Genomic DNA, 14,450 nt, shown 5'->3' with positions numbered 1-14,450 from the left:
AATACTAAATCCGAGATACGACCAATAATTACGAAACCTATTCTCGTTGATTTTACGTGCTTGTGCTCACCTGACATAAAGAAACTTGCGCGAATTATAATTAAATATTAAAGTATATGTAATTTACTTTTCTAAAAGAATAGATCTATAAGATAGAAAATATCACCGTTGTTATCTTCAAGATATTTGAAAACTGAATCGTTTAATGCAAAATTTAAAACAATGGCTAACTTTTAACCAATCAGAAAATTCCATTTCGACTTTCGCTGATATCGCTGGAACGGTTTGTCGCAGAATGTTCTAATGTCACAGAAACCTTCCTCGTGCTTTGAACTATCTGTGTGCCAAGTTTCATAGCTTTCTGTCGGATGGTTTAGGAGTCTATAGAGGACAGACAGACAGACAGACAGAGACACATTCACTTTTATATATATAGATAAAGTCCAATTGCATCGAAATTCTGTTTGCGCATAGCCTTTACGATTCCAATTTTTATGTATAAAATCTGTTGATCTATAGTTATTTAAATCTCTTCTTTTCAATACCTCATGAAATTATTATTATTTTTAATAGCCGCCTTTGGTGACCAGCTTTGCTACTTTTCAAGATTAGTTTGTGCTACGCATAAATTTTAATGGTAATCAAGTCGAATGTACAGCACAGCTGTATTCAAATATTCTAATTTTTCAACCCCTCCTCCCATCCTAACATCTTAATTAATTTTAAACACTATATTGACTCATTATTTGAACCGTCTAGTTGTTGCCTGGGGCATTGTCTGCGGAGAGGTACTTTGATTACTATTTTAACTATTCTCAAGAGGTGTCTGCGATAGTGTCAAATTTTATTATCCATTGAGTTCATAAAGTCACACGAATTGCCGTTTCAGAAGAAAGAGACCTCAATGGTGTCATCAGCTCAATATTTCGAGGAAAATGCAGACGGTTCTCTCACGTTTTTTGTGCGGTTATATCAAAAACGGGGAGACTCTTTCCGGAGTGTCATTGGCTGATCAGACCTCCCCCCCCCCCCCNCCCCCCCCCCCCAACCACATCAAATGCTTAGATTTTACTGTTTCCAAGATTTTAAGTGATCCGTATTTGCTCTTAGACTTTTTAGAGATGTATGGAGATGGTGTAGCTAGGGTTAGGAACAACAACAACGAACTGGCGTAAGTATGAGTTTGGGACATATCACCATATTAGACTGTATTAAAATCACTTACATGTCTGTCATGAGATAAGAAAGAAAACTTCCTCACACACCTCTCGAGCCATGACTTGAACAATATATGTATATTTATACATATACCATACAGCACCATTTATGTTTAAAATTTTTACAGCCATTTTCTAAGGATCGAAAATAAATCTAAGTAATTACTTAGTTTTTATTTCTATAAAGATATAAAATTATTCTTCGAAATAAAAATTTAAAGTAATTCAACACTACTGAAATTATTACTTAATATAATCTAACAAAATTAATCTAAATGAATACTTACATATAACTAATTTTTTGACTCTGTTTTAATTATTACTTAAGACAACCTAATAAAATGAATAATAAATATTAGATAAAGAAATACTCAAGCTAGTGGAGCTACATAAGAGAAATATATATCTCAAGAGAGATTATTAAAATCATTATTGATCTATGTTACACTTTTCTGTATACTTTTTAAAAAGCTATTCTGTATTATAAAACAGGAGAAAGGTATTTCAAAAAAGATGTTTGAGGTGGCGCGTTTTAAACCTAGTTAAATAAAGTAAATGAATAAGTTAAAGTGTATTGCACATAAAGATACAGGGGTTGGATAAAATAATGGAAACACTTCAACTAATAAAAATTAGTACGATTCAAATATTTTAATAATTTAAAATGTTTCAAGCAGTTTCCTAAGTACTTTTTGTTATAACTCGAGCATGCTATCAGCGAGTCTCACGCTATATTTGTTTATCTTGTTGAGTTGCACTTTCGTAATCTGGCAACTTCTATTTCTTGTATATTTTGAGTTTTTTTTTTTTTTTTTCTAATCGTTCTTTTCTTTTTTATTTCTAAGTTCGTATTAAATACTAATTTAAAATATCTGTCACATTTATTTTGCTAATATTTACAACACTTTTATTTCCTCTTACTTTTTCAGGGAAAGCTTAAAATGAAAAGCGTTTTCCACAAATTTCTGCACTATTAAACAAGATTTATTAAAAATGACACCGGCATTGTTGGGAATCGTCCCCCATAGAAGAATATTTTCCTTCGCTTGTTTTATTTCCTAATACCATCATGCTTTATTGTCCGGACCAGCATCAGATGGGTATTATCATTTGTAAATAAATCTTGTTTGATTGCACAAAATGAAATTTATGGAAAATCCTTTATTATTCTGAGCTTTCTCTTAAAAAGTAAAAAAACTGATTAGGAAATTGCTTGAAACCTTTTAAATTTTTAAAATATTCAAATCGGACTTTACTTATTAGTTGCCAAATATGATTCCTAACAAAATTAAGAATTTTTTTTTTCAAAATTCTTTTGCGTATGAGCAATATAAAAGAACTATTTTACTTATATCTTGCGCAGTTTCTAACGAATTTTTCTCACATTTTAAAGCAATAATTTTGTAATCAACTTTAAATTGTTGAAAAAATTTTGTTTAATTTTAATGTATATTTTTAAAGTTATAACAAAACAAAAACAAAAGACGAAAAAATTAATTTTTTTGTAAAAATGTCTATATTTCCGTAAATATATAAGCTAGATTTACACAATTTATCAAATACTAGTGGGCTGCTCCCCCTGCTCGCTAACGCTCGCCAATCCCCGAGAATTGCTACGCAATCTTATATGGTTTACTTCCCAAACCAAGCTCGCTTCGCTCGCTACTAACTTAGGTGCATTGCAAATACACAAAATTCTAAGAATTCAAAACAATCATTCAAATTCATATAAAAACTTTTTTTTCTAAAAATTAAATCTTTTTAGTAAGTCATTAAAATGAATTTGAATTCAAATAAATAACATGCAATTCGCTAAACCTATTGGAAATGTGCTGTAGTATAATTCGTGATATAAATCAAAAATCGTCAACTAAATTCGTAATATATAAATTCGTGAAAAAAAGAGCTTTCGACAAAATATTCAAATAGAGATCAATCGACAAAGACTACTCACTTCTGCCTAGCTTAATAGTATGAGATTGCCGCAGCTGATGCTCTCTGTTTATTTCAGTTTCCGTTTTTAAAAGCGCTATATGTTGAGCCACCTCAACTAGATTTGGCATGTTACATTTTTAGCCGCAATCATTGGTCGATTCGCCGTGTAAGAGAAATAGTAACGTAAGCGAAACAAAGCAAACGTTGCCACCGGCGAAAAAGAAATACAGCCAAAATTTGGGAGCCACGTAAGAGAATTATGTATATTCCATAATAATCAAAACAATTGTTAAAAGTTACAGATTTATTGCTACATTTTTTGGCATAGAATGTTCAAAAACTCTATTTTCCGTTTGTAATTTATTGTCGGTCCCTCAAACCTCTAAAAGCTTTGAACTTCATTGATGAGTATGAGAACTCGCATGATCTAAGCACTTCAAAATTTATAAACTGATTCTCTTACCATTTTTTGAGAAATATAAAGAAAGTGAATCCATTAATCGTTTTTAATTTTCTGAAAATTGTTAATTTATATACGAATCAAATAATAACTTTAATACGCATCGCTTCATTTACCATTACAAAAATTTTATCTACAATTGCGTTAATACTTTTGGAAAGAGCAATTAAATCATACTCTGTTTTTAATTTTAAAAAAGTTATTCATTTGAATTAAGCAATAATGCTTAAACTTTTTTGGTAGCTCAAACGATGTCCGACTCAGGTTATTAAGCCAGTACAAGAAACAACAACGAAAGACAAATCTGAATCGGAAGAAAGCGAAGAGGAATCGAGCAGCGATGAAAAAGCGAAAACAAGCGAAAGCGACAGAAAATCTTCGACAGATATCGACACTAAAAAGGTATTTCACCAAATTAAGTAATTTCCATGATCGATCCCCTACCATGTCCACAGCATGATAAGTAATAGATGTAAAATAATGAATTGGATAACTTCCGTATCAGTTACAACGTTAGATCCATCCATTTCAATTTTGTATATTTCATATGCATATTTCCTAATACGTCTAACCAATTTAACTGTTTACAATCAGCTGGTATAATTTGATGGTAAGAAAAAATATGATGCTGGTACTTGATTGATAAATATTTTTGTAACGTAAAAAGTTTAGATTTTTTTAAAAAAATATATATCTTTGCAGTTATTGTTGATTTAATTAAAAATAGTAATGTCCTGAATTTTTCTTACATGTCAAAATTTTTGGAGGGCATTGAACTATAATATCATGTGGCATTAACTACAAACTAATTGTGCGATTAAGTTGAACGCAAATTAATTTTTGATTATAAGTTAGAATGATTCATCTTGAAGGGAAACGGGATTCAGTTTAACTCGTTATTAAAGTACTGACATTATGATTCAACGTTGAATTAATTTTTCTGTTACGGCATCATAGTTTTATCAAGTTTCTCAAGTTATAACTATTTAAATTTATTTATCTGAGACATTGCATAACTAATTTTGGAACAGCTATACTAAATTTCAAAGTTTGAAATGATATGCTAGGAATGATAAGGTGGTCCCATACCGTTTTCTAGATAATGTGAAAAATAGCTTTCTATAAAAACAATCACCAATATAACTTTGATAGGTGTGCGTTTTAATCTGTTTCGTTGCTGAAAACTCTTTCATCGGTGTGTTAAACATATTTCTCACGCCATCGAATTTAAAATGATAATTATTGATAATAGGAACCATGCGTTGGGAACACATTTGTCTCTATAATTGATAAGTGCGAATTTAAGTATGGGATGCATTGTCAAAAGTATTGATATATACTCCCAATCACTTTTTGCAGCACTCACAACAATATCGTATTCAATAATTATCCTTTTCTATAATATACTCTAAATTATGATTACGATATATTATGTTATTGATAATGATCATGTTTTAAACATATTACTGATACCATAAATGAACATAGTATATTTGTATTCGATATGCATTTTTATTGTTATTGATCACAATATTAACGTATTTGATACACCTATGTTTACTGTCTGTATCCGGTTACCTATGTAATTTTTTTATTAAATTGATCTATTAATATATACTGAATTTATTATAGCATCATATGGATTACTTTATTATTCGTAATATACCATGGATGTAAATATATTGACCCTAATTTTACATGCTATGGTTTAGAGTGATACTGATGCACCTCAACTGAATGGAGAATCTTACTGGCCGAAATCTCAAAAGAAAGATAGTTTGCCAACACCCGACACTATGACTCTCTTCATAGGTCAATGCAAAGACATTGATGAAATGTTAGGCTCACCGAGTCCAGTCAGTCCGAATGCAGCTCCCAACGCTTCTCCTACTAGGCAGCAACCATTCAAATTCCAAGCAAGCATCACACCTGCTGCAAAGGCAAGGCATTTTTTTAAGATAACTTGATTAAAGAAAAGTGACTTAATACCATCTTTCTTGTTTTTTTTTGGCGATATTGCTAATTTTATGAGAGAAAATATGAACTTTCCTAGGTGTATACATTCCTTACGGATGTTTTTGAAGCACTTCTGCCAAGACAGATAAAATTAGCCGCATTTTTCCGGGTTTGAAACTCGAGACGACATTTAAGTTTTAAAAAATATAGACTAACTTGAAGAAAAGATTTCATTGAAATTTTAAATTTTATTGTAATAATTAAATTTTTTTTTAAGTCGCCAGTATGGTGATTTTTTCTGCTTGAATGAAAATTATTAAAATCAATAAGCAATTCTCAACATTTTCATGTTTTTAGAAGACGAAACACTGCAATGTCAAAATGATTTTACAAATATTTAAAAAAAATTTCGCAAATAAATTTTCAAAAAAAAAAATGTGAATTTTCTGTCCATTCACATACAGACATTTTTATTAACATCACAGGGGGCTACAGATGGAGTAAATTACTTCGAAAAGGTATGAGTTTAAAACAGTTATAAAAGTAGTATATTCCTGAAATTCGTTAAAAAAAAACATTATTTCACGTGACCGAAGAACTGTAAGGAGAAATCTATTGCTGACAACTTCCTTAGAAGTCTTCGTTTGAAGTTTTTTCTAGCAGTGGAGAAGCAGCATCTAAACGTGTTTTCTTTAAATATTTAAACGCATCCTTACTCGATAAACTTCTTCATGAGTGTGTTTAAATTAATTGCATACTGCGGTGGTCAAGATTGTTTGAAATTATATAAATTTAATCAAACATAAAATATTACGGACTGAAATAGGCTTCTTACAAGCAAAACTTTTCTACAAGAGTCACATCACCCAACCACTTAGCTCCATTTTAGGGCATATATTTAACTGCCACGGTAGGAATGCAAATTTCAACCCTGGTCAGACGACATAGGAGCTACGTACGACATATGACGTATGATACCCCCTTCTTCAAACTTCCACACGACAACCAACGAAAGATTTAACGTGCAGATTTTTCGTACATCTTACTAAGTAATCACCCCGTTTGTTACCTCAACTGCGGGATCGAACTCACTACCCTCAGCTCTCCAACCGGTGGTGTGAACGAAACCTTAACCGACTACGCCACCAAAGCGTGTTTGACAACAAAAAAAAGGCAGAAAAGTTGGCAAGCATGTCTTAACCCATCAACGTCAATTCACAAATTTCAAAATAGTTTCTTTTTCTTAAAATAAATATCATGTGTACAACTTCAAAAAAATGTTGCCTTTTTTTTTTATTGAGAGAAAAATGACAGATGTATTTATAAAATTTTGAAACCAAATGTATTAAATATAAAAAGGAAAAAAATTATTATTATAATTGAAATTACAAAAACAATAACTGTAAAAAATAAACAAATTAATAAGCAAAAAAAAAAAAAACTTAACGTTTAATTCTATGGCATTGTGCAAAACTGCCGAGTCGAATTTAAAATGGAAAAGGCTACGCTATTAATCGAACATTTGTTATTAATAAAACTCTTATAAGAAAAAAATAGTACTAAAAAGTAATGAGAAAGAAATAGTACTTAAAAGTAGTAAGAAAAAATAGTTCTTGAAAGTAATAAAGAATAGTACTTAAAAGTAATAAGAAAAAAGGAGTACTTAAAAGTACTATGAAAAAAAGAGCACTTAAATATAATAAGAAAAAAATAGTACTTAAAAGTAATTTATGCCAAGTTAATGCTGAAGAAATAATGCATTATGCAAATTATGATGCATTTTTACAATAACCTCTAAAATGGGTCTATGGACATTAATTAGTTAGATGGATTTTTAACTAAGAAATAGACATTAGTTTTGTTAGCAATTTATTCAAAGCATCATGTTATTTATTAAAATGAGGAAAAAAAAGTTTATCGTAATTTTACCGTATTAGTAAACGCAAGAGAGCATGACAAGAGCATATGCCGCAAAGAAAAAAAATAAATACTAATGTTGAAAAGTAGATTTTCACAAGTGTTCAAATTTTATTCATTGCTTCAATTAAACTAATACGTGATTTTATTTTTTACCAGTTAAAACATTTAAAATCAGATAAGATTTGCAATAATTATTTTTACTTTTGGCGTCAAAAGTCACCGCAGCAAAATGAAATCTTTGTTCCTTCTCAATACAAATCTTATTTAGCACCAAATGTGAAGTATTTAGGAGCATTTTGTGGAGAAAGGAACTCGTGCCAAACTGGAAACAGTCCAAAATTCTTACAAACAAAATTATTCCATTCGTTTAAACTGAATGCATATTTGTTTTTATTTACACGTATATTGCTAAATTTGAGTTGAAAACGGGATTTTTCAAAAAATAGGTTTTACATGAGGATAAAACCATGCGTGTATCAAGATTTGGCTAATACTAACTATTTTCCTCTATAAAAGCTATTAGTCTTAACATTGCTGCAGGTTGTCATGAAAGTCACGCAACGCAGTTCTAACTATTTTCCACTATAAAAGCTAATATTAACTATTTTCAACTGTAAAAGCTATTAGTTTCAACATTGCTAGAGATTGTCATAAAAGTCACGCAACGCAGTACTAACTTTTCTCCACTATAAAAATTATTAGTTTTAAAGCTGCTGCAGATTGTCATAAAACAAAAGCAACGCAGTACTAACTATTTTCCACTATAAAAAATATTAGTTTTAACGTTGCTACAGATTATCTTGAACGTCATGCAACGCAGTACTAACTATTTTACACTTTAAAAGCTATTAGTTTCAACGTTGCTACAGGTTGTTATGAAAGCTATGCGGCTCAAGTGCGAAGTGGATTTTGAAAAAATACAAATCTTCTATAGGGAAAAATTCAATTAACTTTTCGAACGACCCAATAATTTCTTTTTACTATGAAAAATATAATATCTACATAAAATGGAGGCTTTCCACATTGTTATAAAACGGATTAACTCTGTATAAAATAGAATGATACAGATTATTTTCCCTTTGAAACGTAAAATTCCCTTTTTACCTATACTCTGACATTTAAGAAGTAGAATATAGGAAATAGCATGGTCCTTTTTTTTCCTTTTAAGTTTGAACACAACTCAATCAAATAACGAAATTCCTGTATTATATAAAGGAATAAAACCACCAAGATGGAAAACTTTTTAAGTTTAACTAACTGGATTATTCAAGGAAACTTGGGAAAAACTTTCAAGGTTAATCTGATAATTCAATTTGTAAGTACGACCTGGAAGCAGTATACAAATTAACTAACTCTCATCAGAATTTGAATACGAATCTATTAATCAATAGCGTTATATATTATCAGATGTATTGAATTGTGCCATGATATGTGAATCACCTTAGCCCCAAATTAAGATTGCAGTAAATTTGAACGCCATTATGATTCAACATGATGAACAATCTCTATCAGCGTGAATATTTATTTAAAAAAATGTTTAAAACGTAAAACAGAACATGATTTACTGAGAAAGCAGTTTTGTGAACATCGTTATATCTGTAGCCTTTTTTTTTATGCTAGTTAGTTTTTTAGAATTTTAAATTATTTCATACATCTTTAAAAATACATGTGATTTCAAGGTTTCATTAAAATTCAGTTGGGGTGACAACACCATTAACAGCCCTAGAAACCGAAGGAAAAAAACTTTATTTATCACTATTTATGTTGGTTTCTTTCATTTTCAGCGCTTTGGCAAGGAAAGATAATCAATTTCCCTCCAACACTTTAAATAAAACAAAATCTGGAAACCTGTAACTTTCAAGTGTTTTTAACGAAATTCTTTTTTTTTTTTTTAAACAGAAAGAGACGTCGTCTGAGGAAGAAGAGGAAGAGGAGAGCGACAGCAGCGACATTGAAGAAGTCGAGGCATCGGTTGTCAAATTCCATGAATCCAAACCTCAGAAGCCTGAGTTGGGGGCTTACACCGAAGAAATCGACTCGAGCGCGGTTCGAATCCGTGAGAATAGACCCTTGACTTCCGAATTGGCAGCTGAAGAAATAGATTCATCTTCAGTGAAAATACGTGAACCAACTATCATGCATGGGCACATTTCAAAGGCTCCCATTCAGAAGGTATGGTTCATAGTATTACTGAGGTACTATTAAGATTCTTTTACCATAAAGCTTCCTCAATGCAAAATTATAGTATGGTTGTTTCTATAGCATTATTTCTGCTCTTATTTCAGATCTTTTAACTTCGTCTATAATAAGTCACCATTTTATTTTATAACCACCGCAGAACAGCAGGACTATGTCAACTTCATAACCATCGTGCAAACTTTGGGAAGTTTTCGTGGTTTTCCTCCCCATGTAACACAAATGTGGGTTAGATTCATCAAAAATCCTTTACTAAGACTAGTTTGTTTCAATGCTTGATCTCGGAATTCTCACGGAGTCTGAATTGGGTTTCAAAATTACAAAGTTATGGAAATAAGCATTGATAGTTGCTAACTCAGAATTAGGTCGACTTTTTAGCACCTGTTTTAAAATGAACCTTCAAGATTCGTGTAGGATTTTTTCAACAAAATTTACTTGAATTACGTTATAGGGTGAAAAAAATGGCGAAGACTTCCTACAATAAACAGACCACAATGGAGTTTCTATTCCGCTATCCCTAACCTTAATACAAAATTTCAGAAACATCAAAAAAATGAAGTAAAAAGAAGTGTGCACGTAAAGTGCTATTTTAAAGTGGAGAAGGAACAAAAGCACTATCGAAACTTGTTAAATCACTAATGAAAAATGAAATGAAAAACATCAAAGCCAGTTTTAATGCCTTGTTAAACTTAGAAGTGCTTCGAATAATCTTCTATCAAAACAAGAAGAAAATGAAACTTGGCAAATTACAATAGAAAATACTTATAAAATAAATATCAAAAAAAGCTTAGTCGTGTGATGAAACTCGAAGGTGTTTCAAATAACCTTCCTCAACTCTATCGTATTCTTCAGGTAATCAAATAGGTTTGAATGTTTTCAAACCTGCCTTCCTTAAAAAGCCTGAAAAGGTTTTTTGTTGGATTTAGATGGCGTTTTTTTCCCTTATTAAATATTATAATTAACTCACAGTGGATATACTTCTTTGACTTCATTTTTGACAAAGATTCTAAAAAATATGTATTTATATATTAAGACTGTGAATGTGATGATGGGTAAAAGTTCTAAAATCACAAATTAACAAAGGAGAAATAAATTATTTGCTAAAACTTTAACGTTGAAAAAAAAAAACATTATTTAAAGTTGACCCACTTAAATATCGTAAATTTATATTGTTAATTCTAATTAAATGTGATATAGTATTGCTAGACTCAATTAAATATTGCAAAATTATACCAATTATTGTTTTTTTCCCCTCCCTTTTCTTTTCTTTTTTTGTCTTATGACCGTTGTTGACACGATGTATAACTTGTTAGGGAATGACAATTACACAGTATGTTTGTTTACTGCGATAAGCGGGAGGTCAGAGATTGTTAAGTTCTCCGAAAGTCAATCAAAATCTATAGCGTTTGTAGAAAGTGCTTGGCCGTTTCTACAATTTAAAAATGAATTCATAAAAAACTGTTCTCAACGTTTCTAGTGGATTAAGCACATTAAACTGCGTCCATTTATCAAAATATGAAACAATTCAAACGAAATGCTATGGTTTTCGAAGGTATGAAGAAGCTGCTAAATGTTTGCAAGATAAATTTTGTAGTGGACGGCGAAAAAAATTGGGTAAAAATGTCCATTATTCTACATTAGTTTTAAGAGTTTATATTAAGATTATTTTCTGAATTATTTATTAAATTATTTATATATGGAAAAAAATAGAATTATGGAGATAATTTTTCACCACGATAACATAAGTTTTCTTTCGCATTTTTACCCTATAGATTAATAGCAGATACTTCGAAAGGTGCTTTCATTAATTTTTACAATCGGAAAATTTGCACTTTGTAGACTAACATGCTTGGCAGGGCCGAGTCCTGATAAATGTGTATTTAATACTCCTAAAATATTCACTTTTAAGATCTATTTTTATCCAATTGATTTTTCTTTCTAATAATTTTCTTAATAATGATAAGCATACCAATAAAAATGAACTATATTGTCTTTTAAAATTACTTTATTTGTACAGTTTATTTAATAATAAATGTAAAAAAATGTATATTGTTACTGAAGAATATCCTTATCAGTTTGTGATAGAATGAGAAGTCACAGGGGTGGTCTGCGTAATCATCACACATTAATACAATATCATAATTTATGTTAAATTGGCATAAATTATTAAAGTAGAAATCACAAACAGGTAAAAGTATCAATAAACCTATATCAGTTTGCGATAAAAAATGTTTATGCCACAGAAAATATCTGATGATGATGATTTATGAAATCACATAATCATATTTTATGTCTGGATGGCATATATTAAAACGCAAATATGACAAATCGGTAAGATTATCAAGGATTTAACACTATATGATGATAAAATATTATGGTTTAATAGTGCTGTGATCAAAAATATTATGTCACGGAGAAGGTCTGATGATGATGATTTATGAGATCACATTATCATATATTATTCCTGGATGGCACAGATTATTAGAGTGGGAATATGACAAACCATTAAGAGTATGAAGGAACTAACCCAATATCCAGTTGTTATAAAAATGTGAATTCAAAATGAAAATTGCGCATAAATCTCATAATAATTGCTCTGTAAATCAAAGGGCGGACGAGCAATTACGAGTTCTAAAAGTTAGCGATTGACAGCCAGCAGAATAACGTAATGAAATGAGAAAATAATTGATAGAAGAAAAAAAAATCTAAGCAAGTCATTTTTACTTTTGAAAATTAGCGCTAATATTTCATGACATATAATTCAATTATTTAGAAATTAAAGTTGTAGTGCCATTTACAAATTGTACACTTTTATATCCTTATAGACTTCAAACATTCGAAAACTTTGTTTCTAAATGTGTATAAATTATCTAATGTCTTTTAAAAAATCCTTTGACTCACGTCTTACAAAATATATGAAGAGTTTATTGCAAAACATAAACCGATTGATAAGCCGTTTTTTTTTAAATTCCCTCGACATTAAGAAATATCACTTATATCTATGGTAGGAGAGTAGTAGGCCCAGATAAAAAATCGTACTTTGCCTAGCTTTCTTTCAGTTTGTTTTAATGCTTATTAATGAATTTTTAGTTAAGTTAACGCTTTTCTGCTGTAAACATTGGGGGAAGAAATACTTTTAAGTAAGCTTTAGAACATAAAAAGGCTACGATATCTAGTCTGCCAGCTTATATTGGAATCTTTGAAGTATCCTTAAAAAGAGATTATAAAGAAGAAAAAAAAGAAGTTTATTTGTTTAAATAGCATTTTAGGACACCATATTATTTATTATAGCATCATATTAACATGATACTACATCCATCATATTAATTATCTAGCATCATATTAACATATTAGATATGAAATAAAGTGTTCTAATAAAAGACAATGACACTATAAGAATAGGCAGATGATGATGTTATTGTGATTCATTTAAAAAGCAGATGTTGTGACCACAAATATCAGTAGTAAATACAACAGTTATTTCTCTATTCCTTTACGTTAGAAACACAATCTAAAATCATTTGTTTTCACTATAATTTATTTCAACCATATTCTTTTACAGGCTGAAGAATGCGAAATTGTTAAAACTGGAAATTTAACAAATGGAACATATGTAGATAACAACAGGTATATATTATTATTTAATGGTGCTAATTGAACTTAAAAAAATATTAATGTTTTTTTATTCATCTTTTTTTTGAGAAATAATTTTCTATTATGTGTATAAATGATGAAACAAATAAGGTAGGAACTCCATGCTATGGAGAGTAGTATGTTAAGAGCACTCTTAATATGTATTTCACGAATCCTTGTTAAGAACCCAAAAGGCGCGCATATTCGGCATCGCATATTAATAATTAATCAAGAAGCAAACAAAAAATACTATAGAAACTGGAATGTGGATTCAATCAACAAGACAGGTTTGATTGCGGAAGGAAACAGAGAGGAGTTGAGGACGATTATTCTTAAAAACCTCAAGTTTCAATCTCCAATTAAAGCTGTTTCGATGTTTATTACATCTGCCTTCCTCTACTGCAATTGATCTGATTTCGATAGCGTTTTAACTATTTCTTCCGTTAAATATTAATTATTTATGCTTATTTATACATTTTTGCATCCTTTTTCGATGAGGATTTTAAGAATGCATATTGAGTGCTGTCTATACGGAGCATCCTGCTCACACAGTGTTCCACATTGAGCACTATTAATATAGATATTTAAAATTTATGCTGAAAATAAGTCAATGCTCAATGTGGAACACTGTGTGAGCAGGATGCTATAATGCTATAATAAATAATACGTTTATGCATAATTGCGAAACACCAAGGAAAAAACAAAAATGCAATGGAAATCTAATGAATTGTTACTGAGGAAGGCAGAACTAAAAACACCAAAACTAGTTTGAATGCTAGAGAAAACAAAGAAAATCACATATGAATTTTTTTTTTAAAATTTTGAATTAAAAATACCATTAAATATCATCGAGCAATCTTCCATATTGGGATGTGACTCTTTAGATTTAATTTTTCCCTCATTTAAATATTATTTCGAGGACCCTAAGGTGTATTCTCGCTTTTCTTAACTTCTGACTTGGATTCTGAAACTCTATATTAAGGGTTATTATTATAGAACACTTTACACTAATGCTAGTGAAATACTATGCCCTATGACTTAGTTTTTTTATTGAGTTCCTAAATTATGAACTTATATTCAGGATTATTCGTACCACACCTCTCTCAATATGCATTTTGAGATTCATGTTTAAA

At 30.1% G+C, this 14,450-nt stretch overlaps 1 protein-coding gene across 1 annotated transcript in view; it reads left to right on the top strand.

The window, feature by feature from the left end:
- LOC107455789 (FH1/FH2 domain-containing protein 3) overlaps positions 1–14,450 on the top strand; it is a 137,893-nt gene that overhangs the window by 81,592 nt on the left and 41,851 nt on the right. The window contains exons 10-13 of the mRNA XM_043052061.2: positions 3,856–4,014; positions 5,325–5,552; positions 9,388–9,660; positions 13,247–13,311. Of these exons, the coding sequence (XP_042907995.1) occupies positions 3,856–4,014; positions 5,325–5,552; positions 9,388–9,660; positions 13,247–13,311 (725 nt within the window). The remainder of the gene's footprint in view (positions 1–3,855; positions 4,015–5,324; positions 5,553–9,387; positions 9,661–13,246; positions 13,312–14,450) is intronic.

Source organism: Parasteatoda tepidariorum, chromosome 1 (genome assembly GCF_043381705.1).
Source record: "Parasteatoda tepidariorum isolate YZ-2023 chromosome 1, CAS_Ptep_4.0, whole genome shotgun sequence".
NCBI lineage: Eukaryota > Metazoa > Arthropoda > Arachnida > Araneae > Theridiidae > Parasteatoda > Parasteatoda tepidariorum.
Note: the sequence above shows the minus strand (reverse complement) of the source record. Positions and strands in the feature narration are given on the sequence as shown.